Consider the following 10,686-nt stretch of genomic DNA (forward strand, 5'->3'; position numbering starts at 1 on the left):
AATATAAAATTAAATTTTATGTCTTGGAAGTATATTTTTTATGTATAATTTTATTTATATTCCTAGGCGATGGATAATAATTGGGCTGGGTTTCATTAGCGTAACAGTGATGTCTGCGGATCAAAACAAAACAAATACTACCATTATAAGTCACTAATGCTTAATGTCATATCCATTGTTGAACTTCGCAATATTTTGCGTTGGAAACTTTATGGTATGAAATAAGTCACTTTTCTGATTGTAAAATTTGGTGATGCAATAACCACTCTTAATCCAAAAAGAAAAAATTTGTGAATGCACTTGAATTTCGAAACGAAACACTGTCAATTTTCACGTTTATTTGTATGTGTGTGGAATCTCATTCAATTTAATAAGAAAAGTTTAAGGAGATGGTGAGAATACATTTAGTGAGGGTCATAAGTTGTTGAAAGTTACATTACTACTGATATTTAACATTAAAGCTATATTCTATATGAGACATATCTTAAATGAAGTGAACGAACCCTAACCTTAGTCTTAAAACCTTTTTGTTATTTTTGTTTTTGCAGTTACCATTGTCATTGTTACGGACGGCTCAGAACCATCCTATGGTAAGTAATAAAGTGTCACACACATGGTAGTATAGTCTACATAAGAATACAAGTACAGTTTAATATTTTGTTGCAGTTGGTGGAATTAAAGAATGGAGAAACTTATAATGGACACTTAGTAAGCTGCGATAATTGGATGAATATTAATCTGAGAGAAGTAATCTGTACATCACGTGTAAGTATTTATTTAATATATTTAATCCACCATTGTTTGTAATATATTATGAAGTGAAATTTCATATTACTTTTGTACAGGATGGAGATAAATTCTGGAGAATGCCAGAATGTTACATCAGGGGAAGTACAATAAAATACCTCAGAATTCCTGATGAAGTTATTGATATGGTGAAAGAAGAAACAATGGTCAAGGGTAGAGGTCGTGGAGAGATGAAGGGTAGAGGTGGACAGGGTCAAAGAGGAAGAGGTGGAGGACGAGGTAAAGATAGTGCAACCTGGCTTAGTATTATTCTATTGGAATATATTATTCAACATTAATCAGTGATAAGTATAATATAAATTCAAATTTACTATCTCATAAGTGCAGATGGGCTTCACAGTTTTACTCGTCACAATTACACACACATTTTGCAATGTCACAGGGTCATTTGGTGGCCGTGGAGGAAGACCAGCTCCCCTTAGCCGAGGTGGAATCGGGCGAAATCCACCCAGTAAACAGAAAAACAAGTGACTGTGATATACAATATACTGGCAGATTCCTAATCATATTTTCAAGCACTTTTGAAGGTTCAGCAAGGTGTATTTTAGTGAGTTCTGTGTATTTGTTTTACGTTTGCCATGTACTGAGTTCGAAGAATGATCATTTATTTGTAACAGTAAAGTGTGTCTGTGAATTTTATTTTGTAATTATTATGTGTCAGAAGTACTGTTTCATGTGTAATGTAGTTTTCATAAATGAGTGTTACAGTAACTCTGCAGTCCCATTAAGTTGATGTTACATCATACTATAGCTAATGAAATACAATGTTCTAAACTTGCATTTTATTATTCACTGTACTCATACATACAACATGACTTTTAAATATCTAACTCCTCACCAGCACCTTTATATAGCTTGTTTGTAATTAGCAACACATTAAGCTATGAGCAGAATATCTACTCTTGAAGCTCCAAATTTAATGAAAATCTTCCTTTACAAAACGTAGTCCACAATAGCCACACACATGATTGCCTGGTTTGTCCTGAAATGAAATGAGCTTCATGTACAATATTATAAAGTGATATCATCAAAAACGTTAGTATAGATATTGAAGACATGCATTTATACAGTAAGATCCAATTTGAAGATCTTGGCATGTTCTATTTAAGCTGTCCACACACATCAAACATAATCATAAATCAATGTTTCTGAAATAAAGGGAAAAAAAACATTACTGTGCCATCAGCTGAGCATTAACGAGGCAGTGCCCTTTTTGGAACAAGAAATTGCCCATGTTATGAAGAACCTATATAACTTTACTGAAGATTTTTCCATTTCTATCCACAATACTATATTGCCAATTTAAAAAATCTTGATAAGAAACTCTAAGCAATAAAGAAATATGTGTATGTCCTCTTACCACAACTGAAGAAGGCGTACCCTTTATAGGTTTCTGGCTTATACAAAACTTCCCAAAATATAAGTACTGCTTCACAGAAAGAGTAAAATTAACTTGTATCAGTTCAAGTTGGGAAATGATAGTTGCATTCAACTTTGTAAGTGAATTCATTATAGATGAAAAGGATACCTATATTGTAAGTCCCTTAAATAGAACTATTTCTTATAAGCAGAACAACTCTGGCTTACTTCATGGATAGCACACAGGAAAAAACCCTTTTCTTCCTATATGAAGACAGAGACATGGCATACATCCAGAATGTAGCAAGTACATTTCTATCCATACAAAAAAACAATGTTGAAAGAAAATTATCCCACTGTAACACTAAACCACTATCATGAACTACAACTTGGGTTTGACATTTACACAAATGAAGATATACAACATACCAGATTTATATAGACTTTAGGATGTCCGGTTGGGCCACCACCTCCATCACACCAGACTACCCTTTCTGTCCTAGGAGCTGGAGGTACTTCATCTATTAGCTTGATGGCAAAATTAGTGTTTACTTGCTTCGGTCTTTCAACAAAGCGTACCAGACGATAATCATTTTTGTCCCATTTCTATAAAGCAATGTCGTTTATAAGAGAATCTGTGAAACATGACTGAATCTAAAATACCTTTCTTTTTCATAAAATAACTAACCTATCACTTTTCTCTACCATCCTTCTAAAGTACTGATACATACCTACCCCATCCTCCTAATTCATGGAGGAACTACATAAATTAAAAATGATACATGCTAAGAGTGAGCTACTTTTTGTACTTGGTACACCCTTCCACTAGAATGAAAATTTGTAATTTCGTGATTAGAATAAGCAAAAATGTTTCACTACCGGGGAGGAATTACAAGATTTAAAATAAAACTATTAGATCCTTATGTTTTATTACTTAGACTTGTCTTTTCTTGTTACACTCAGTAAACGTGTCCTACTTCTGTGAATGAGGAGGGTTATAATTGTGGAATATATACATATATATATAAAACGTACTTGTCCAGTATGGGTTTCCTTCTCTAAAGGTTGCAAAGAATGTCGTGAGGTATCACCGGATGAGAACCTAGAATAAACTGTAGGAACAGGCTGAATAAATTTTAAAAGCTCTATTTGTTTATGTATTATCAACAAATTCCTACCACCAATATACGCCATGATACCATTCCCCTACCACTCCGAAAATCACAGTTGAACACACTACACAGATTATAAATGAAACCTCAGTACCATTTCCTTTAAGCCGTGTGTAATACTTTCAGAATCGGAGGGATACATTAATTAAAAACCATTGTCTTCAAATATTACATATGTATTTCTTTACTGGCTTACACTTTACCATTTGTTCATCTTTCCATCTACGTCTTCGATGTTATCTGTGCTTCTGAGCAGGGATCGACAAATTTATTGGTATTGCGGTCCACAGTGGATTATCAGTTGTGAAGACGTTGTACCAAGTTAATTTAACAATTCTTGTAGACATTATATTTGTGTAGCTGTGCTTTTCTCCCCTCATTTCCTATTCTATTCCTTATTTATTTTCTGACTTTACAACACAGGTTTCTCATTCTTGTGAAGCATTCGTTATCCTCAGGTATAAAAGTGGAAATACATAAACTGTGCAAAAAAGGAACGCAGTTACTGGCGTCAATGCTAGGCAGTCCTTCCTGATTTGTTGTTGCACATTCACTTGAGCTAAAATAGTTGACATTTATAGTTTAAATTCTATTGTCCGTGAAATTAATTCCTATTGTTGTCACGCACGTATTATTAAAAATGGATTTATTTAAATACATAAGGAGTGCACTTGGATTTCGAGATTACAAGCAAGATAATCAATCACGGAGGTAATGTGTTTATTTAAGGAACTGCGAAGAGCGTCAACTATGTAGTATCGAATTATAGGGTGATCAGTGAATAATACATTGCAAAGGATAAGAAAATAAACGGTCATAGTGTATTGAAGAAATTATTACAGGCAAAGAACTATCCGGGGATCATCAGTGTGGGCTCAGACGTAACAGATCAACAATTGATCAGATCGTTTGCATTCGTCAGATACTAGAGAAAAAATGGGAGTACAGTGGGACCGTACATCAATTATTTATAGATTTCAAAAAATCTATGACTCTGTTAAGAGAGAAGTGCTATACAATATTTTATTTAATTTGGTATACCAAAATAGCTAGTGAGACTAATAAAAATGTGCTTAAATGAAACCTGTAGCAAAATTCGTGTAGGTAAATATTTGTCTGAGTCATTTTCCATCAAGAACGGTCTGAAACAATGAGATGCCTTGTCTCCCTTGCTCTTTAACTTTGCGCAAGAATATGCTATCAGGAAAGTCCAATATAGGCAGGAGGGTTTGCAATTGAATGGGACACATCAGCTGTTGGAAAATGCTGATGTATTGCCAGGATGATAAAGTCAAGAAGAATGAGATGGTTGTGGCAAGAGGATAATCTCAGGCAGGATCTGTGGGAGATAAGAGTTGAAGGAGATTGTATTTTGTTTGCCCAGGACAGGGTCTGGTGGAGGGCATTGGTGAATTCAGTGATGAACCTTCAGGTTCTGTAAGCTATCTAGTTAGTTAACAGAACTAGCTGTTTGAGGTTCTTGCATGGTGAAGATGTTGATCATGGTCTTGATTGTGATGCTATGTGATGAGGGATGCAGTTAGATACACTACATTCCTCCAAAACATTGGTAACCACCTACAAGACTACACAGCATCACAGTCCAGAAAACCACAATCTAACTAGATGGCTCATGGAACCCGAAGGTTCATCACCGAACTAACCAAATCCCTCGTCTGGACTCTGTCCTGGGAATCACAATCTACAAAATATAACCAGCCACTGGTCCCTATTTCACGTTTCTTAAGGATTTACACACTTTTGTCCCTTTTTTGTGTACTTTGCATTGCTATGATGTTTATTTTGTAGACAAGGTGATAAACCCAATGGATCAATGCATAATGAATTTCGCCGTCCGACTTGGAACTGGGATGAAGATGATGACGACGATGATATAATGTGAGTCTGACATTGTTAGGACTTGCATTACAGATGATGTGGTCTACTCAACACTTCTCCCCTTATTTACAGAAGAGGCCATGAATTTTGAAAGAGGACTTGTGATAGCATCTGATTGAGACAGTGGACATGGCACATCATATTGGTAGATACTTGCTTTAAAGATGTTATGAGTGTTCATTTCCCACTATATGAGACCTGTAAATTTTAGATTAAATAAGTTAGTTGGATAAATCCTGAAGGAAAAAGAAAAAATGCATTTTCATTATGGCCTCAAATACTTTCTAGCTTATTATTCTAATGTTTTTCTTTATTCATTGTGTATGAAAGATGTTAAAAGTAATGGATTTTAATTAAAATTGTCATGAAGATTCCAGTTTCAACTGATATTTCATCAATTAGAATGTGTGTGTAATTTTGTGACTGGCACAACTGATGATCTGGAATTGATAATATGAGTTTGCATGTGTTTCAGATGCTCACTTTGTGATAGGTTATTGTAAACACCTTACTCTAAACATGTCGAACATGCGTTTAAGTCTGTCAAGTAGTTAAAGTCTACTTTATACTACTGAATCTTATCACATGTAACAATATTATAAAAATGGTTGTCAATTTGTATTGATATATCAGTGAGTCTTGTTGTGCTTCAGAGAAATGTACTGTACTAGTTATCAAGTGATTTCATTGGTTCTCTGAGCAATTATGTTGCGCAGTTTTTGTTTGAACATGCTACACTGGCATCATTACCATATTGTGAAACACTGTTACTGAATTAATTAGAGCAGTTGCTTTCAACCTGTTCTTGCAGGCATTAATTTAGGGAGACACAAATAATGATCCGTACAGTCTGTGGAAAAGTAACAGCACATTTTCATTTTCAGTCTTGAACCCTAAATACCGCTTTTAATTCGCATTATGAAAATGCCATAGTTATTAATACATTTCACTCCTAATAATTTCAAATTTCTCCAATGGATGGCATTCCATTTTTCAGTCCTTTTCAGCTAAACAAGTTGCATATTAATGTATGTTTTTAAACTATGTTTATAATGAACATTTTTAAGATCTTTCTGAACATGTCTTAAGAGTCACTTCATTTACTGAAAACAAATTTTATAGCCAACTGATTATTTTATAAGGCAGCATGTTTGCTTAGGAACAATACATTTTGTAGCATTTTCTTGCTTGCTTGTATTTGTATTGAACAGAAAATCTAATGTGAGAATATGAAATTATACAATCTAAAAGCCTTTTGACCTTAACTTAGACTTGAATGAGCACACAATAAAATTTAAACCTTGATTTCCATAAAAGAACATTCGTATATAGATATGATGTTTATATAATGTTGGACTGGTTACTTAAATATTTATTTATTTATAGAACCACACCACCAAATGGATCATTTGGATATAATATCTTTGGCAATCCAACAGAAATTCATAGACATTTTGAACATCACATGCAAGAATTTGAACATCAGTTGGAAGCAGTGTTTGAATCATTTGATAGTTTGTTTGGTAAGTGTGTTTACATCACTCATTATTTAATTAGTTGAAAATTTTAATGTGAAAATATTGTACATGCTTTGTTCATGTTGGCTGTTTTAGGAGGCAGTTTCTTTCAGTCACATCCACCAATCTCACAGCCAGATCATTACCAAGGGAAGCAAAATTTAAGGGATAGCTACTTGAAACCAAAGTACTGGCATAACACACACAAAAGTGAAAGCATTCCAGAAAGTACCAGAACAGAAAGACAGTTGGATGATGATTTAGATGACAGGTAAGAAAGTTGTTTGCACCAGAGCAGGGTTAGTGGTTAACATGACATAAAACTGAAAGGAAAAGAAGTTTACATAAGAATATTTCCATCTGTTTTCAGATTGTTGTTTTTTAAAGTACAAAATTAGTAGTCACTGATTTAAAGCTTTCATGGTGATTCATTAACACTGATCTTGCATTTGGCTGTTGGTACCATGTGGAAGTAGGCTGTGTTGCTTACGTTTCAGAGGAACATACAGCTTCCATCATCAGGGCCAAAGTGAGAAGTGTTGTGGTGCCCTAAACAGGGCTTTTTCCTACCTAGACATTACATGGCTTTGACTGGCCAATTACTGTGGTCTGATCCATCTCCCATCCCTATATAAATCATCTGCTTCCACAGCACTCTTCATTATAGCTCTCATGATGGAGGCAGTATGTTCCTCTGAAACATAGGCATCATAGCTCACCTCCATGTGGTGCCAGCACCAAGAAACAGGATCAACAATAGGGATTAATTGTTTGAAATAATCCAAAGTGTGTAATGAAATGCACAGGTGTGTTAACATTTAAAATGAGCATGGAAGTTAGTTGTTGCTCAGCTAATCAAGAAGTTCGTGCCATTTATGGAACCTGAAGTTTCATTATGATGTCTACCAGAGTCACTGGGCCCAATCCTGGAGTCAGATAAATCCAGTCCATTTCTTAGGATTTGAGGTTTTTATGGCAGTGGGTTGGAAGATGGCTATCTTCTGGGTTGTAGCACTGTGTAGTTTGGTAGATGTTTACAGATGTTTCAAAGGTCCTTGCTGCCTCTGTCATCATAATGATGAGTAAGCTGCATACCCTGATGATGGATTTTAATATTATTCTCCTAGGCAGCCTTTTCCCATCAAGCTTTTTCAGGCTTCTTTTACTATAGTTTTGTATGCCTTTTTAATCTCTTCTGGGTATGTTCCATACTTTACTCATGTCATCCATCTTGATTTTATCATCTTAATATTTGGTGATCAGTGCAAATTATGAAGCTCCTGATGCAGTTTTCATCAGTCTCCTGTTATTACCAAAATTCCAGTACATACTGTAATTACAGTATTGTTAAGAAATGCATTATCTGCTTTGTGGCAGGGTCAGTGCAGGCCAGCTGGATCAGATCTTGAAGGACAAACCATCCATAGAAAAACATGAGCCATGTGTACAGACACACATCTTTGGAAACAGCTCTTTCAGTACAATTATCACAAATAGTGATGGGGTAAGTATTCAGTCCTAGTAGAAATTCTCAAAACATTTGCATTTGAAGCATACACACCAGCAGTAGAAAATAGCACTAAATATTTTGTTCGTGTTATGATTTTTCTCAATAAAAATAAGATTCATCTACACTTAGAGAATGTTTTATGGTGTCCTGTTTTCTTTGTATGCCAGGCAATGCTGCAATTAATGATGAACATTTCAAATTCGTTGTTGTTGAAAACTACTAGTACATAAAAACTGGCAATTATGTGATAAAGATTGGATGGGCAGTAAACTGAATGAATGAAAGAATTTATGAAGTCTGTCATATATACTTTACAGTCTTATACCAACTAATTACTGATCCGTTTCTCTTATGAGGAAAGGGGGAAGAAACGTTTATTATATTTTTTTTCGAATACCTGTTAGTTACAGTTTTCTAACCAAATTATGTGTCTTTATCATCAAGTCTCCAATAATTTCTAAACAGATTTATATGAAAAATGTTGATGGGTTTAATGTGCCTTGCATTCTGTTTCTACTTTTATAAATTGAGGATGATTTGTAGACTGTGTTTAAAATAAATATGATAAAACATATTTGATATAAAAGAACAGAAGAAGCTTGCTGTAAGGGGAAAAGGCAAGTCATGCTGCAACAGTTTTTTTCTGTAAATTGAAGTGGGTGGTCATCCTACATGCAGTACTCAGGATGTTTTGTGTATTGTGGTATATATGTACCAGGCTGTATGTTGCAGATAGATGGGTAATGTAGCAGGCAGCTTTAATATAATTATAAGAGCCTTAACATAATTCTTTTGGTATTGCAGACAGTGGAACATCATTGTATTGTAAGGGATAGTAAGGGAAATGAGGAGGTAACAGTGACCAAGCAGATAGGAGATAAAAAATACTCTGTGACCACTCATACTGATTCCACAGGAGAAAAGCAACAAATAGAGAATTTTGTAAATGTGGAGAAAGGTAAGCTACAGTAAGGCCAATGCAGGTAATGTGGATTTTGTTATAAGCGGTATGATTTTACTTCAGGATGACTTATATACAGTAAGTTAGATAGTGCAGCCATGAAGTGAACTTGTGCCTTATCACTTGGGGATGATAAGAAAGAGAGAGAGGAAAAGTGTATATTGAAATGCACAACTGTTTAAAACAAGGGCACCTCATCTTGCTGTAATTGATAGTGTGTTACTCTGTTATTTGCAGATGATTTGGATGCCTTTAAGAAGAAATGGTCTAAGCTTCATCAGAACCCACAGGAACCAAAACTGGCTGATTTGTCTATCTTTGATCAATTTTTCAAATAGGAAACTAGTAACTAGTGTCTGTATTTAAATTTTAAGGTTTTTTTGTGTAGCAGATAAAAATAATACTTCTTAAATTTGTAGTGTTAAGCAAAACAGCTGTTTCTCAATTATTCTCCAGTTCTTGCAGTAGGTTACAAGATTTGTTTACCTCATGACAAAGTTCACAGTTGTGATTGAATAAGACAGTCTGGACTTTGATTATTGTATTTCAGCTTTCTAAATATGATTTCTGTAACTTCTTAGGATTCCAGATACTGCTTACAATAAATAATGGTTACCCATGTCTAATATTTGCTTTGAATTAGATGTTTCTGAACATATGCCATTACTATTTTTGAGGAATATTTGAGATGTTCTCAATATCAAACTTACTACAGCTAGAGGGTGGGGAGTAAACCACCATTTGACAAGCTGTGATTTACTCAGCTTCTGTGGTATTCACCTGTGAAGATACTGATACGTGACAGGGAAGTGCTAATTATTATTCTGTAGGAGCCTACGATTGTTGGAGAATGTGGTTAGGATGAGGGAGGCAACATGAATATAGAATTTTAGCAGGGGAACAAACCTCTTGGAAAATGTCCACTTAGAAGACTGACTGAAGGGTGGCACTGAGATGTATCTTAGGGATTTTGATGGCAATTTCTCAGGATTGCATCCAGTGGAATGCATCCTGTTCCTTGTGCTACCTGTCATTTGAATTTAGTGTGTCATATGTTTGGAAAATATATTTATTTACCTTTTTTGTGTGTGTGAAACTGAAAATTACAACTTGGAGACTGAAATATTTTGACACCAATAACTGATAAGTCACTATAACCTGATGAGAAATTTGTATGGTTACATAATAAATACAGCTGCTAGTAGTATGAGCGATATTAAAGTCTACAAATTCTAATCTTTTAAAAATTTAATTTGTATCACAGCAGTGGTGAGTACTTGTTTTAATCCTTATTGTATGAGTATATGGGATTTAAACCCCTGTACTATGGGGTTGTCAGCCACGCTTTAAGTGCAGGGGTAACAGTTTGGCAGTATGCTGCTGTGACAAGGACAGCTGGAATGCCATGATATGGCTGATAACAGTTAATGTGATCTGATAATTCCAAAAAAGTTTCTGTTC

General features: G+C 34.8%; 3 protein-coding genes across 8 annotated transcripts; 2 read left to right on the forward strand and 1 right to left on the reverse strand.

The window, feature by feature from the left end:
* Positions 1 to 113: 113 nt before the first annotated feature.
* LOC110839722 (U6 snRNA-associated Sm-like protein LSm4) lies at positions 114 to 1,587 on the forward strand. Of its 2 annotated transcripts, none has more exons than XM_087353780.1 (5): positions 114 to 214; positions 549 to 590; positions 667 to 765; positions 846 to 1,026; positions 1,190 to 1,587. In XM_087353780.1, exons 1-5 carry the CDS (start codon positions 164 to 166, stop codon positions 1,276 to 1,278), a joined length of 462 nt encoding a protein of 153 aa, XP_087209906.1. In that variant the 5' UTR covers positions 114 to 163; the 3' UTR covers positions 1,279 to 1,587. The 2 variants fall into 2 exon arrangements, with proteins under 2 accessions (XP_087209906.1, XP_021939871.1); XM_022084179.2 differs by lacking the exon at positions 114 to 214 and adding an exon at positions 238 to 392.
* ND-13A (NADH dehydrogenase (ubiquinone) 13 kDa A subunit) lies at positions 1,575 to 3,503 on the reverse strand. Of its 2 annotated transcripts, none has more exons than XM_022084182.2 (3): positions 3,345 to 3,503; positions 2,596 to 2,772; positions 1,575 to 1,789 (listed from the first exon to the last, which is right to left on the reverse strand). In XM_022084182.2, the coding sequence occupies exons 1-3, from the start codon at positions 3,366 to 3,368 to the stop codon at positions 1,724 to 1,726; spliced, it is 267 nt and encodes an 88-aa protein (XP_021939874.1). In that variant the 5' UTR covers positions 3,369 to 3,503; the 3' UTR covers positions 1,575 to 1,723. The 2 variants fall into 2 exon arrangements, with proteins under 2 accessions (XP_021939874.1, XP_021939872.1); XM_022084180.2 differs by having other exon boundaries at positions 3,202 to 3,485.
* An 85-nt stretch (positions 3,504 to 3,588) lies between these two features.
* On the forward strand, positions 3,589 to 9,851 carry LOC110839721 (uncharacterized). Of its 4 annotated transcripts, none has more exons than XM_022084178.2 (7): positions 3,589 to 3,612; positions 5,148 to 5,237; positions 6,624 to 6,760; positions 6,851 to 7,025; positions 8,132 to 8,258; positions 9,069 to 9,222; positions 9,463 to 9,851. In XM_022084178.2, exons 2-7 carry the CDS (start codon positions 5,173 to 5,175, stop codon positions 9,561 to 9,563), a joined length of 759 nt encoding a protein of 252 aa, XP_021939870.1. In that variant the 5' UTR covers positions 3,589 to 3,612; positions 5,148 to 5,172; the 3' UTR covers positions 9,564 to 9,851. The 4 variants fall into 4 exon arrangements, with proteins under 4 accessions (XP_021939870.1, XP_087209905.1, XP_021939869.1 ...); XM_087353779.1 differs by lacking the exon at positions 3,589 to 3,612 and adding an exon at positions 3,835 to 4,049; XM_022084177.2 differs by lacking the exon at positions 3,589 to 3,612 and adding an exon at positions 4,056 to 4,180.
* Positions 9,852 to 10,686: the final 835 nt, after the last annotated feature.

Source organism: Zootermopsis nevadensis, unplaced genomic scaffold (assembly GCF_977971745.1).
Source record: "Zootermopsis nevadensis isolate Lab colony 2312 unplaced genomic scaffold, Znev_1.0 Znev_ptg000022l, whole genome shotgun sequence".
Taxonomy (NCBI): Eukaryota; Metazoa; Arthropoda; class Insecta; order Blattodea; family Termopsidae; genus Zootermopsis; species Zootermopsis nevadensis.

Coding starts and splice junctions, on each gene's coding strand:
- LOC110839721 (XM_087353779.1), top strand. CDS start 3,979: ATGGATTTATTTAAATACATAAGGAGTGCACTTGGATTTCGAGATTAC. Junction 4,050..5,147: donor CAAGATAATCAATCACGGAG/GTAATGTGTTTA, acceptor TTTATTTTGTAG/ACAAGGTGATAAACCCAATG. Junction 7,026..8,131: donor GATGATGATTTAGATGACAG/GTAAGAAAGTTG, acceptor GCTTTGTGGCAG/GGTCAGTGCAGGCCAGCTGG.
- ND-13A (XM_022084180.2), bottom strand. CDS start 3,360: ATGGCGTATATTGGTGGTAGGAATTTGTTGATAATACATAAACAAATA. Junction 2,773..3,201: donor AGGAAACCCATACTGGACAA/GTACGTTTTATA, acceptor ATTGCTTTATAG/AAATGGGACAAAAATGATTA. Junction 1,790..2,595: donor CTAAAGTCTATATAAATCTG/GTATGTTGTATA, acceptor ATTTCATTTCAG/GACAAACCAGGCAATCATGT.
- LOC110839722 (XM_087353780.1), top strand. CDS start 164: ATGTCATATCCATTGTTGAACTTCGCAATATTTTGCGTTGGAAACTTT. Junction 591..666: donor CGGCTCAGAACCATCCTATG/GTAAGTAATAAA, acceptor ATTTTGTTGCAG/TTGGTGGAATTAAAGAATGG. Junction 1,027..1,189: donor AGGAAGAGGTGGAGGACGAG/GTAAAGATAGTG, acceptor GCAATGTCACAG/GGTCATTTGGTGGCCGTGGA.